The following is a 14228-nucleotide window of genomic DNA, read 5'->3' on the forward strand; positions in this document are numbered from 1 at the left end:
GAAAGCAAGATCCATTGAAGCTATTGAAGCTGCATGCAGTAGGCAACAGTGTTGTTGGAGATTGAGTGATTGAAGCTGCAAGATGATCTGATGGAAGGAACCAACTTTTTGATCATAAATTTACCCGTCCCCAGATCATGCTGGCAGCTTCAACCTCTCAAACCAACACATGTTACAAGACCAGCACAGACACAGAGAGAGAGGGCTAAACAATTTACAACAAAGCTTGAGAGCTGCTTCAAAGATTATAAGAAAAAGGAAAAAGAACAAGGCAGGCCATATGAGCTCTCGTGACTCTGTGTGTGTACTGAGTCGTCTATCCTATCCTTTGAGTTGGCACAGTGGTTGGGGAGTAGTTTATATAATGCAGCTTTTCTGCTGTTGTTTACAGCTATTTTTCGCTGACCCATAAGCGTACTGTCCAATCCCATTATAATCATATTGTTTAACTTGATCGAATAGATTGCTGGAAATTCTATGGTGTTGATTAGTGTTTATTCACACGCAACCAAGTAATGAAGAAGAACAATAAGAACTGATGGGGTTTTTTTTTCAAAAAAAAAAAGATGAAGTGTTCCATGACAAAAGGCCTAGCCAGCCGGCTACAAGAGTGCATTTTTTAATTGGAAAATGTGAAAAGGCAGATCAGGTTGGTGCGTGTTTGGAATCTGTTGTCGATCGCGTCGGTGTGGTTTGGCCTTTGAGATTGAGTTGGTTTGGTTTGTCTGTCTTAATAATTCTGTGTCGTCTTTTGGTTCAAAAAACGATGTATTTGACAATTCCATGAAATGACAGTAGACAATAGACAACACATAACAGACAACAGACACCAACCTTTTTTTTTTAAATTAAAAAAAAAAAAAAGAAAGAAAGAAGAACATGAACACATAGGCTTTTGAATTCTACTGCCTGCTCACATGCTTTTGTTACGTAATGAAGATGAAAGAGTTGACTATTCTCTCATTTGAACAAGGTTGGTATGAACGCGTAGCAGTTGGGGGCCAGGGCTGCATAATAATCTAATCCCAAATGCCATTTCATTTCTAATCTTTTTTTAGAGTGAATAATTATGGCAGGTGTTTCATCATTTGTTTCATCGCCTTCAGATCCATCTTCACTCACTAGTTTCATATTTTCTTCTCACCCCAGATTCTTATAACACAGCACCTTCACATCAAATTATCAAAAAATATTGAAAAAATATTGGTTCAACGTTGTACGACGAGCTACCAAGTCCTACTAACATGATCATGTTTCATGGGTTAATATGGTCGCATTACTCTTTATTTGGGTGCAAATCTTGTCATGCTTTAGCTGTAACCACTTTATGTTTCTAAGACATGGGAACGTGTATTTGAAATCAACACTAAAAACATCGCACCTTCAATGGAAAAACCAACACAGTTCTAAATGATGGGCATCAAGACAACAATTCAGAAGAGAAAGAACATCGAAAAGGGACTCTTTTATTGGGTTCCAAATATACCGTAACCTTTTTTCATTTTTGGCTTCTGATAAGTTTATATATATATATTTAAACTTATTTTTTTCCACGAGAGTAGCTATGGTACAAGGACTTCAGCAGCCTATTGGTCCAGGTAAAAGGAAAAATTAGCCCCTCTTTTCATAATATGTTGTATGAACTGAAAACTAACCTGAAAGCTCTCACTTCACAGGACATGTTTAAAAGAATGGCAGATCTCCCACCTTTTTTGACAGCTAAATTTGGCGGCACAACGATCCCAACTCAGTATGGAGATATAACATTATTTCAGTTTTCAATACCAAATTGAATCTTTTATCATATTTCTCACTGTTTGATAATTGAAAGAGAATCCAAGTGCTTCCTTTTCTTTGCTTCTGGTTCTCCCAACTGCAGCATCACTGATACCTCACTATCATAGCCATTCCTCAGGGCGGACACATTTTTCAACTCTTGGCTTCCTTCCTTCTTCTGATGCAGCGGAAAGCTGCTGGTTAATCTTTGTAAAAATTGGAGCTCGATGCTCGTACCCATCTCAAACCCATTTTCTGTGTGAAGTGCAGCATGCTTACAAGGTGAGATCAGCCCCTGAGAGGATTCACCTTCAGGGGAAATTTGTTGGACACTTAAACCAAGTGGCTCCAAGTTCTCTTTAAGTTTATATTTCAATGGGATCCGATCGAGACAGGACTCGGAAGCAGTAGAATCAATCCCTCCAACTGAATTGTTCCTTTGTTCTTGCACTGCAGCTTAATTAGTCATAAAATGAGGTGAAAAAAATGAAGTCAGAAAGACATGAATAACATAAAACATTTCCGAGAGCCAAAAAGTCATCACAAAACTTCATTTACTCTAATTATTGCATGGGTGCATGCGAAGGTTCCTGGACCATGACACAGTTCAAACTTTGATACCTCACTTATGAATGAACAACCCCTTTAGGTACCTACACGATTATTCTAATAATGTGCAAATATGAACATATATTGGCAACATATTAGAGAAACTTATGACAAAGACAGAGCAATCAGGAAAATGTACCAAAACTTTATTAGCACTATCACACTCAACACATGCAACTTGGTAGGTTGTTACACAATGTGGTAGAACAAAGAGTAACCTCAGATCTAAAATGGCTATACTGATTGGTTGAGATAACCAAACCTTGTAAACCATCATGTGTAGTAATAAGATCAAGCTCAAGGAGATCAAGAAGGCGTCCAAGATCAACTCCACTGGTCCAATTCTCTGGAGGCTGACCAACTTTTAGTTTCAGTCGACCTCGATTAGCTGTTCCTCCCCAGATAATCCCAACTGGACGTGGCTTTTCCTCATCCTGACCAGTTAAGAGAATAAGGCTTCCACTGTCTCCTTCAAGGTCAAACGTCTGTTGGTCGTCTCCAACAACAAGAAAGTCGGTGAAGAAACAAATCCCTTTTACATCATTATACTCAAGGGCATACGCCATTATAGTCCCTCTGGTCAACCCAGAACTTCTTCCAACCTTGATCACCTTTCGTCCAATAAGACTGTTGATTGGGGATTGTAGGTCTATTTTGTTGACATCACCAACCTCACCAACGCCTTTTACAAATGTAATGACATTATTCATGTTGAAATCTTCAGCAAAGGGAATGAACGCTCCATCAGCTCGCACAAATGTTTCTGCAGAAGGCACCAAATTGTGATGGGCATGCACACAATTCATCATATAAGATACATACCAATAATACAGTTTTGGATCAAGATGTTTCTCAGAATATACTGCTTTTATTACCTGGATTTGTTCCAGCAAAGATGCCATACCAGACATCATCTGTGATAAATGATGTTGCTCTCTCCACAGCACCCAGATATACACCAGGTCCAAGGCTGGGAGGCAAAGGATGAAACATTTTCTGACTAGGGTAGTCTAAATCAACTGCAACATGCCGGTTTGTAAGGAAACCAACTTGCCGGGTTCCTGTTCGGCTTTTGACAATTGCACCCAATGTCCCGTAAGTTTCTTGGCTAGCAACCTACAAAGAAAGAAGTCGGATACCACGAGATAAGAAATATAAATAAGAAAAGCACTTAACATAGCTGCAAATGACAAATTCATGTAAAACGTAATCAATATAACTATTGTTAAGAAAAAGATACGTCTTTTAAAATATTACAGGCCTACTCCAGTTCACCTACCACTATGATTTATCTATAAGTCCTATGTTTTGGGGAGTAGAGCACAGCATACTTTAACACTACAACCTGAAACTTGCTCCAGGCAATTTTGGTAGATTTAATTAGAACAGAATGAAGGTCTTGAAGTACACACGTGAATGATGATAACGTTTGGAGTATTACTACTTTCATGGTTCCTTCTGAGATTCGACGAGAATATTAGTTTCTCAAAACTTCTGTGGTCTGTATCATGACCAATCTGCAACCATTCTTATATATCTTCTCATCAATATTCTAGTTAGACCCGAGTTTCAAATTCTTTTTTGCATAGCCTAGCATATCCTCCATGTAAGTTTTCCTCTCAAAAAGAAAGGTAGGAATATTTACATTAAAATCACAAAGCATCAGACATATGATTGAAAACACACAATTATTTACTTATGTGATCTCAAAAGTTGCAACTAAAAGCATGTAAATCTAAGTAGAGAGTTTTAGGACACGTAGAGATGAAAAAGGAGACAAATGGTTAACCACCTACATTAATGGTGCCCATGATTCAACATAAATAAGGTATGGTTAAATGTCGTAGAATGATTAACAAAATAATTTCATCGCCTTTCCTTACCTTTTACAGATTTTTTTGGTACATAATGAGCAATTCTAACAAGTCCAATGTGTTTTCCCATTTTAATAAAGACTTGGCTAACATTGACAGAGTTTCACTTTTCTGAAAAAAGGAAAAGTTACCTGGGAACCAGAACCAATTGTTGGATCACTTCCCCTCAGACCATCAACAAGCTCTGTATATATTTCTTCTTTAGGTGTAGCTGCCGGAGCACCATAATAGGAGAACTCCACAACATCAACATCACACCATATACCTCCAGGTCCCTAACCCCAATCATAAATTTTGGGGAAATTAAAAGATGAAAAGTGAAAGAAGCAACCAAATATTAGAAAATATCTTCAACCCCAATTAATTTTATGGGTCTCATATAAAGTATGGATGTTAACCATCGTTCTATGATTTCTCAGCACCAAAAAGGAAACCTCCAACAGAGGTAAAAATAAAAATTCAATAGGATGAGTTCCAACCTCAAGTGCAGCAGGTAGACATTGAACATCATTGAGCCACTGCCTGTGAACTTTGCGTGCAACAAAGACAAGAATAGCAGGGATATCTGTCAACATACCCTTCTGGATTCGAAATCCTATAGCAGTTCCAAGGCTAAACCGTCGCAATATCTTGCTATGAAATGCCCTAATGGTCATTAGCTCAAGCAAAGTAGTAGCTCGCTGCCCGGTGGGCAGCCGGCCCAGAATTTCAGGAAGCACTCCTTTCTGAAGGTTTCCAAAATAGTTTGCTCTATCTTCAGCAGCATCATTCAAACGGCTGGAAGTGGGCCATGAAAAGTAAGCAGCGTTGGTTTCAGACAGCTGAGTACCCGGAGCAAAGCATTGAGTAGGTGATGGACTTGATGAAGGCAGATTGAGATCACTGCAATAGTTCCTTTCCAAGTCCAAGGCAGATTCCTCTGATTGTGTGGATACTGAATGATGAAAACTTAAATCCAGTCTTGCCCTGTCCATATCTTTCAGCTCTTCATTCACTATGACAAAGAATTTAAGGCCTCTTAGAAATTGAAATTCATTCTATCAAATTTAACCTCTCAATTCAACTAAATGCGGTCAGGGAAAAAATGCAAACCATTACAGAATGACATTTGAGAACTACAAAACATAATTTATGGCAGGAAGAAGATAATACGACATGCCCAAACTTTCCAACTTTCACAATTCATGCTTCTAATAAAGCCGGCTGCGAAAGATGAGGAATACAGTTGTTATAAGCAAGTGGCATATTGCAGAAACATTTCAGCTGTGGGACTTGCCTCACAAACCTACTGCATCTTCAAGCTTTCATTACTTGAGGGCATTCAAGTATACATAGAATTGACCTGGAAGATAACAAAAATGAAGAGTGAAACTTGGAGAGAAGAATGGCAGTGGACAATGTAAGTGAGCAAAATGGGGGAGAAAGAAAGGGCATGCTGAAGGCGAACGCAGTACCATTTCAGAAAAAAAAAAAAAAAGAGAGATGCAAGATGAGCGCAACAGTTTAAAGGATGAGTATCCAGATGGGAAAGCATGGCGTCAATTAAAGTGTTGGGTAAAATACAGGCGGGGAAATGGGAAAAGAAACAAAAATAAACTCACCGATCAGCAAGGGGGGAGCTGTGATAGACGAGTGGGAATAGTGAAGAGAGTTAATGGTTTTGATGCCCTACCGCAGATATCATTCCTTTGGAGATTAGTACGCAGAGCAGAATCGGTTCATCAAGAGAAAAGGGTCACTTCACTTCTTCCCGGAAGTAGAAGTTGAAGAAAATACACAACCGTGGGGATACCATTCTGATTTCTGAAACAAAGAAAAAATATGAAGTGAAAGTGTGAGTTTAGTTTTATAATACGAAGGAGATGGAGAGTTGGGGAGTAAAAAATTAACCCTTTTTTGCTTTTCCATGTATGTGGGTCGTGGATGAATAATATTAAGATTCTTATATTGGAGAAATGTATGATGATGGGAGGAAGGCTGAGGCTTGAATGGAGTGGAGGATGGAGAGAGGAAATAATTTCTTGGATTCATAATTCAAGTTTGGTGGAGGAGGAATTGGGCTCATCTCTATCTCTATCTGTGTATCTGTATCTGCTCAACCCATAGCCCATATATATGTATATATTTTTATAAAAAATTAAATATATATTAGTCTTTTTATAAATAATATTAGGTTGGAGGGTCTTTTTTTCTTGTATATAAATTATCGTTACTCTTAATAAAAATAAACTTCTAAAAATTTTAATTAAAGGACATAAACTGAAATTAAATATACCGATTCAACCTATGATTGTATTCCATTCCGAGCGGCCTTCGAGTCCGTTTGATATTCAAGTGGGCATGCATCGAGTCCGATTTCCGGAGAGCGAAGGCGGATGCCCATGGCTTTCAGTATCGGAGATCCAACCACAACGTACGCTTCTCTCTCTCTCTGCTCATAAGCGTTGATTCTACGCTATTTCTAGCTGCATACACACTGATTCTGCGCCGTGAAGAAAACCGTTCGACCCCATGCCAAAATGTTCAAAACACCAATTAAACCTCCTGAGAATCGCTCATCAGAAGGCGCCTGGGCTTCATTTCCATTTAGTTTCACGCTATTTCCCAACTTTTTTGCCTTTCTTCTATTTTTCATCTTTCGCTCTTTCTCCCAACCCAACTCCCCGAAGCGAACCCGAAAAGGATGAGGATGATGAGCTCTCAGTATCAGGTAAAATATTCAAATCCGGCCCCCAATTGGGTTCTTATAAATTGGGCGATGCCACATTTTATAGTCTCATTGAAAACTATGCAAGTTCTGGGGAATTTCGTTTGATAGAGCATGTTTTGGATAGAATGAAACGCGAAGGGCGGGTTCTTGTGGAAAGGAGTTTTATCCTAATATTCAAGGCTTGCGGGAAAGCTCATTTACCTGGAGAAGCTGTGAAGTTTTTTGATAGAATGGTGAACGAGTTTCATTGTAAGCAGACTGTGAAGTCATTCAATTCAGTTCTTAACGTAATTATTCAAGAGGGGGACTTTTCAGATGCATTGAAGTTTTATTTACGCGTTTTTGGTGCCAATAAGATGAGCTTTCAGCCAAACGTACTCACTTATAATTTGATTATTAAGGTACTGTGCAAGTTAGGAGAGATAGATAGAGCTGTTGAGACTTTCAGAGAAATGCCCCTTAAGAACTGCAATCCCGACGTCTTCACTTATAGTACATTAATGAATGGGTTATGTAAGGAAAGGAGGATCGATGAGGCAGTGTTTTTGTTGGATGAGTTGCAAACAGAAGGCTGCCTTCCCAATCCAGTGACATTTAATGTGTTGATTGATGCACTATGCAAGAATGGTGACTTGAGTCGTGCGGCAAAGCTTGTGGATAATATGTTTCTCAAAGGTTGTGTTCCGAACGAAGTGACTTATAATACCCTTATCCATGGTTTGTGCTTAAAGGGCAAGTTGGACAAAGCTCTTAGTCTTTTGGATAAAATGGTGTCGAGTAAATGTGTTCCTAATGAAGTCACGTACGGAACAATCATTAATGGCCTTGTTAAACAAGGAAGAGCTGAGGATGGAGCTCACATTTTGGTGTCTATGGAAGAAAGAGGACATAAAGCAAATCAATATATTTACTCGTCTCTCATCAGTGGTCTGTTTAAGGAGGGAAAGTCTGAAGATGCTGTGAGGGTGTGGAAAGAAATGATGGAGAAGGGTTGCAAACCCAACGTTGTTGTTTATGGTGCCCTTATAGATGGTTTGTGTCGAGAAGGAAAGCCAGATGAAGCCGAAGAAATTTTGTACGAGATGGTAAGTAAAGGTTGTTTACCAAATGCTTTTGCTTACAGCTCCTTAATGAAGGGTTTCTTTAAGAAAGGCGACAGCCAGAAAGCAATTCTTGTGTGGAAAGAGATGATGAGCCAGGATGCTAGGCACAATGAAGTTTGTTGCAGTGTTTTACTTCATGGCTTGTGTGAGGATGGAAGAGTAAGGGAGGCCTTGACAGTGTGGAAGCACATGCTCAGTGAAGGAATTAAACCTGATGTTGTGGCTTATAGTTCAATGATTAAGGGCCTTTGTGATGCCGGCTCTGTAGACCAGGGTTTGAAGCTTTTCTATGAGATGCAATGTCAGGAGCCTAAGTCCCAACCTGATGTGATCACCTATAATATACTTTTCAAGGTCCTTTGCAAGGAGGGTAATCTCATCCGTGCCGTTGATCTTCTAAATAGTATGCTCGATAGAGGCTGTGATCCTGACTCAACTACATGCAATATTTTTTTGGAAACTTTGAGAGAGAGGAATGATCCATGTCAAGATGGAAGGCTGTTTTTAGATGAGCTCGTTGTAAGGTTACTCAAGCGAGAGAGAAAATTAGCTGCTTTGAGGATTGTAGAGGACATGCTGGTAAGATGTCTGCCACCGGATGCATCAACTTGGTTCAGAGTCATTCAAAAAACATGCAAGCCAAAGAAGATTCAAGACACCTTAGATGAGTTTTGCAAAAGCTTATATGGACAATGACGTACGATTCTCTCTCTCTTATGCTTATGTGCATACAAATTTGAGGTCTCTAGTGAGCATTTCGCTAAAAACTTATTGGATGTACCAATAATTTCTTTATCCGTTATCGTTTTGTTTTTTGAATTCTCCTGGACTTTATAAAGGGTTAGAGTTCCTTATCGTTTCCTCCTCGTTTTTGTTTATCTCGTCACTTGGTTATAGATTGTTTCTTTACCCTAAAAAAAAAAAAAAAAAAATACAACAACAAGGTGCCTCTGCAGTTATTCGTTGATGATATACATTGGAAAGCATGAGTGAGTTCCATATAATGTAACTATGCTCACTTGAGTTTAATTACATTATATTGTGACAAAATGAGTCATCGAGTTTACATTTTTTTTGTAACTGTGAAGTTGCAGAAATTTCAAGAATTTTGATGTTATGTGTGTTAGGATTGTGAAGCCAAAATTGGCTGCAGAAGGAAGAGAATCCGAGAGCATAGCGATGAGATGCTGCATCGAAACAAGGAGGGAGGATGCTACAAAAGTCCGTATAGCGTCTCGATGATTCAACTCCAAACTCAAAGGTTGCTCATGCACGCGGAAGAGAAAAGAAAAGGAAAATGGGTCGAGGTCCATTTGTGATTTAGGTCGGTGGCAAGGGTCATTACATACATGCATAACCTTTTTCACTCTGAAGTTGGTGCATTGAACTTTTAGTCACAGTTCTTACGTACTTGTGTTAGTCTGTTTAAATCTGATTTTATTTTGAATAAGGATAGGCATTCTATTTCAGTTTAGGGACTGTATTTTGCTACTATCCTTTGAGATGTCCAGTATATGGAGCATGATGTCCCAGAAGAATACTGCTCTGAGTTCTGAGGTGAGTGTGAGAAACTCACAGTCTTGTTTAATTATTTGCATGATTTTAAAGCTTCGCTTCTTGTGCGGGTCTCCTAACTGTTTTGCCTATTTACACTGTTTCAGATGAACTTTATCATATTCTTACTGAAAAAAGTCAAAAGCTCTCTAACTGTATTAGCAAGGCTAGGCAAGTTTAAGGCTTTAATGAGCGTTTGGACTATTATTTTAGGTAGGAAATCCTTCCACTGTATTCAGGAAAAAGCAATTAAGCAGTAACTAACTGGAAATTTTTAATGTATCTTAATTGCAGATCTCATTATTAGTAGTAGTAACAAATGTCAGTTTCCTAGAAATGGTTATTTCCGTAGCCTCTATTGTAGTTATTTGGAGTGCCGTTGTATAATCTCCCTTACACTGGTTGCGAATTTCCCAAGTGTTCGCTTTGTAGTTCTGTTAGTAATCTGATTTTATCGTTCCCTATCAAGCAGTAGAAAAGAAAATCATCAGGGACACTCTCTAGGTGGAGGTATCTGCTTTGCCTGATTAGATGCTGTGACATTATTGTCTTCTATGTCTCAAACCCTTCAAGAACCTGACCTCCCGTTATTAGTCTTCTAAATAATTAAGAACCCTTCAAGAACATTTTTGTCTTCTTTATCTACTAATTTGTTTTCTGTAGGGTGTTGATTTGTAAAGGGTATACGGACGGGAAGAAAGAGGCGGGCAAAATGTAGCAGAGCGAGAGGCAAACCAGCTTCCATAAACGATCCCATCCTGTCCTGTTTGAAGCAACATGTTTAATGATGGCAAAGAACCAGCATCATCATGCAATCTCATTCTCCCCATCTTAGTTTGGGCCTTACCAACAGCATCATCAACTTAATTCTTAATCGGTAGCGTTTTCATTTACATCATTTTTCTCATAGCAGGTTAGGCACTTCGGCTCCTGTGCCTTCAAATATCAAGGTTACCTGTTTTTTTTTTTTTTTTTTTTTTTTTTTTTTTTTTTTTTTTTTTTTTTTTTTTTTTTTTTTTTTTTTTTTTTTTTGCTTTCTTTACTTTTTATGTATAATTTTTTCTCAAGAGAATCACAGCTAGGCTATTGTATCAATTACTTGCTAATGAGCTATGGATGTATAAAGACTCGAGATATGGTCCTGGGGCAGAAACCCACCTTTTATTGATGTGATACCCATACATTAACATCGTTAGAGTCCACATTCAGAGAATCATAAATGGTTGCCATATGTATTTTTTTTTTATTATAAAACATAATAACAACAATGAAAGAAATCTTTAGTGCCTCTTTAAATAAAACTAATAAAAGAAACGATTATAGAATACATTCTTAATTATTATTCTTAAAGCGTAAGAAACTGAAAACTGAAAGTAAAAAAGAAACAGGCAATGAGAACGGTACCGAAATGGCTTCACTTTCATCTCCAGGATCTCCAAGCCTTGCACATTTTACTTGCAAGATACTTGGCAGCCTTGACACCACCTACAGCCAATAGACCGGACACCGCCTGTCTTGCGCTTGAAACCATCACCTTTCGCCTCAAAGCCCCCTGCATGCAATCTACTGCCTCTTTTCTCGACCGGATTAACACTTGGTTTGTGACTCCCCCTTTTTCAAGACACATATTTTAGGATCATGCAATGTGAGTTCTCAGTAACAGTACAATGGTCAAATGGAATTGTACCAGATCCACTCAGACTTCTCTTCTCGCCAAGTTTTATCCCCATTGTGTTCCGGACCGTCGTTGGCAAAGATGAAACCAAAAACTCCGTTGCTGCTAATCCACAATCCTGTATTACAAGGTAAAATATTTATGTTTGGTAAAACATAAACCATCTGAATTTTCAGTGTTAGCTTGCATTTGCACAGCCATATACGCTCACAAATAACAAAGCGATATACAATCTTATTGGATTCCTAATATCTTTTTTTGAAAAACCTGATATATATTTGCCTGGTGACTTCCAGGCGATGAGAATTGCAACAACTCCTTTGCTTTGTACTGTTCAAGACTGGGTTGGTACATTGACTGGAACAGCTGGAATTGCCCTCGAACTATACTGATGACCTACGGAAGATGATAAGTAGACTAGTGGTAATAAATAGTGAAATGAAAAAAAATGTGAACTTGACAATTAAAAATTAAATCAGGTCCATAAATAAGTAGAAAATTGCTCGCGCTATATGTAAAGCAAACATGATATTTCAGCACAATTGCAAAATAATAAGAAATTATAAGGCAAGCATAAACCAAGCCGATTCTTTCAAGGATTATACTTTACAGGCAACGAAGCAAGCTCACTAAAGAGTTTTACCTTATCCCTGTCCTCTGCAAAAAGCATACGCAAATCACCCATGTACGAAAGGCTGCATATTTTGGCATACAAGTCAACCTACAAAAATTGAACTTGAGTGTAAATTTAGCAATTACAAAGATGCAGTCTTAGAAAAATGAAATCAACCTCAGTAAACTCGGGTGGCAGAAGAAGGAGAGCTGCAGATACTGCAGACCTCAGATTCACAGAGTTCAGCTGTTGAACATCCAGTGAGTCCACTAGTATATTAACCTGAACAACAAAATTAAATTCCTCAGTGAGGAGGGGGGAAAATCCAACAATGTTTTGCTGCTCAAATTAGAGCCATACATAAAGAGTGAGAGAGCAACATTTTACATATATGTACAATTCAATTTTGACAGAATAACCCACCATCAAACTGGTTAAACCACATAATATAATAGGTAAGAATTTAACTGCACGATGAGGATCTTCCAATGAAATAATTAGTAACTTTTTTCATATATATACAATTCATATTTCAAAATGCAAGTTCCTAGGATACACAAACCGGCTTCTGCAAACGGCCACTGAGGTAGAATGTCTTCCAATATAGTATGTCCTGTATCAAATCATGCATCCGCACAACCCCATACTTAAGCATCTGTACAAATGCTCGAGAAGTGAGGTTTTGCAAGTACCCAAAATCATATTGCATCTAAAAACAGATATACATCCACAAGCACAAATATGTATGCATGTATGTATATATGCAAACACCATATGCTTTTTGAGGATGGAAATCAAACTATAATTTTATTTTGTTCCAATACCTTCTTATTCCACGTAACATACGGATTAAAATGTACTCCAACTCCAATTTCATCTGCAACTTCAGTAACCTAATCAAACCAATTAGAGAAAAAGCCATCAGGGGCAGTGATAGAAAGATAGTTCAGAAAAAGAGAGTGGCGAACAGCATTACCAGTTTCCCCCCTCCAAAGTACACCATCCATGAGGCATAGTGATCTTTGTTTAATTGAATGTTCTACGTTGCAGAATGAATAGAAAAGGATAATAGATATAAGGTGGCACCGAATCATCTTATGATGCACACTAGAATGGAAATCACTCTTCAAGACTCACCTTCTCGTGCCATTTTTGAGGGTCAGAAACGCCAAGAATAAGGTCAACCATTTTTGACTAATGATCCGAAGTTTTAATCCAAACCAAAAAAAAAGAAAACGAAAAAAATCAGTTACAAGTACGAAATAATATATGAATAAAGAAAAGGACGAAAAAGAAACTCAAATAAAACCTTGTCGTGATTGTTTGGATGCAGAGTCGAACCATACATGCAGCAGAACTCCACTGGAGGAAGAACTTTGAGAAAATCCATAAGCCCGGTGTCTTCCACATTCTTCATGATTTCACTATCTTCCAGCCTATACATGTTTGTAAACGAAGTCATTACACGGGCAAGGATCAAATTTGGCCGAGAATATCTTAAACATAGACATCAAAATTTACTTCAGCCACGAAAAATAAAATCCTACTATAACTCATCATATTACTTTAAATAATGGCTAGACAAAATCCATTGAAAGAAATATACACAGACGTTCACTTGGGCACGGATAATTATATAAAAGATAACATATTTGAGAGAAATATGCTCATCTCACCCGAAATTCCACTTCAAAATCAACAGTAAAGGAGCAGGCAGAAGAAAAAAGCTACTAGGCGTAAATTAGGCCTGACTGAATCTATGCTTATAGGCAGAAGCAATGTAGCAGTTAAAGGGGAATTTCATCAAACAGTTGGAAGGCATGCCCAGAAATTTTGGAGAGGGCCTCCCTCTTAATCGAAGAGATTGGCGTGACTAAAAGAATTTGACAGCAAGTACTTTTTCAATCAAAGAAAAGAAAAGAAAAAGAAAAAAAGAGGGTGGATGGTAAAATACAAGAATCCACCCTCATTTCGCTAGTTCAATGTGTTCATAAATAGAGGGAAAGAAAACAAACATGAAGCAAGAATAAAATGGTTAAGAGTGAGAGTAGCGCACATAATGTGAATGGGCGGCGGAAATACTAGGTGGCGGTCTATCCGACGCGAGGTGCTGATGGCGGGGAATGAGTAGTGGCCGTTTTCGCAGAACAGTTCGTATTATTTTGAAAAGGCTCACCGCCTACGACTTTATTTTCTTTTTATAGTAATCCTTTTTTCTTTTTTCTTTTTTGTTTTTTCTTTACAAAGACCAGACCATGATTGTAATACAAGAAATTAAGAGAGAGAATAATTTGGAAATCGTCAATATCTCTAA

General features: G+C 38.1%; 3 protein-coding genes across 9 annotated transcripts; 1 reads left to right on the forward strand and 2 right to left on the reverse strand.

The window, feature by feature from the left end:
• Positions 1 to 1589: 1589 nt before the first annotated feature.
• Positions 1590 to 6294, reverse strand: LOC111497052. Of its 5 annotated transcripts, none has more exons than XM_023147673.1 (8): positions 6150 to 6293; positions 5932 to 6062; positions 5536 to 5601; positions 4739 to 5253; positions 4391 to 4534; positions 3261 to 3501; positions 2648 to 3148; positions 1590 to 2232 (listed from the first exon to the last, which is right to left on the reverse strand). In XM_023147673.1, exons 4-8 carry the CDS (start codon positions 5231 to 5233, stop codon positions 1811 to 1813), a joined length of 1803 nt encoding a protein of 600 aa, XP_023003441.1. In that variant the 5' UTR covers positions 5234 to 5253; positions 5536 to 5601; positions 5932 to 6062; positions 6150 to 6293; the 3' UTR covers positions 1590 to 1810. The 5 variants fall into 5 exon arrangements, with proteins under 5 accessions (XP_023003441.1, XP_023003439.1, XP_023003442.1 ...); XM_023147671.1 differs by having other exon boundaries at positions 5861 to 6062; XM_023147674.1 differs by lacking the exon at positions 5536 to 5601 and having other exon boundaries at positions 6150 to 6294.
• A 248-nt stretch (positions 6295 to 6542) lies between these two features.
• On the forward strand, positions 6543 to 10636 carry LOC111497049 (pentatricopeptide repeat-containing protein At4g20090). Of its 2 annotated transcripts, none has more exons than XM_023147665.1 (4): positions 6543 to 8769; positions 9200 to 9396; positions 9543 to 9629; positions 10290 to 10636. In XM_023147665.1, exon 1 carries the CDS (start codon positions 6771 to 6773, stop codon positions 8766 to 8768), a length of 1998 nt encoding a protein of 665 aa, XP_023003433.1. In that variant the 5' UTR covers positions 6543 to 6770; the 3' UTR covers position 8769; positions 9200 to 9396; positions 9543 to 9629; positions 10290 to 10636. The 2 variants fall into 2 exon arrangements, with proteins under 2 accessions (XP_023003433.1, XP_023003434.1); XM_023147666.1 differs by having other exon boundaries at positions 9210 to 9396.
• A 126-nt stretch (positions 10637 to 10762) lies between these two features.
• On the reverse strand, positions 10763 to 14129 carry LOC111497050 (phosphatidate cytidylyltransferase, mitochondrial). 2 transcript variants are annotated; one of them, XM_023147667.1, is made up of 11 exons: positions 13971 to 14129; positions 13224 to 13350; positions 13052 to 13108; positions 12891 to 12953; positions 12739 to 12807; positions 12477 to 12569; positions 12092 to 12196; positions 11945 to 12022; positions 11569 to 11697; positions 11314 to 11419; positions 10763 to 11237 (listed from the first exon to the last, which is right to left on the reverse strand). In XM_023147667.1, coding segments are annotated over exons 1-11 (1020 nt in total). In that variant the 5' UTR covers positions 13973 to 14129; the 3' UTR covers positions 10763 to 11046. The 2 variants fall into 2 exon arrangements, with proteins under 2 accessions (XP_023003435.1, XP_023003436.1); XM_023147668.1 differs by lacking the exon at positions 13971 to 14129 and adding an exon at positions 13591 to 13952.
• Positions 14130 to 14228: the final 99 nt, after the last annotated feature.

This window comes from Cucurbita maxima, unplaced genomic scaffold (assembly GCF_002738345.1).
Source record: "Cucurbita maxima cultivar Rimu unplaced genomic scaffold, Cmax_1.0 Cma_Scf00023, whole genome shotgun sequence".
Taxonomy (NCBI): domain Eukaryota; kingdom Viridiplantae; phylum Streptophyta; class Magnoliopsida; order Cucurbitales; family Cucurbitaceae; genus Cucurbita; species Cucurbita maxima.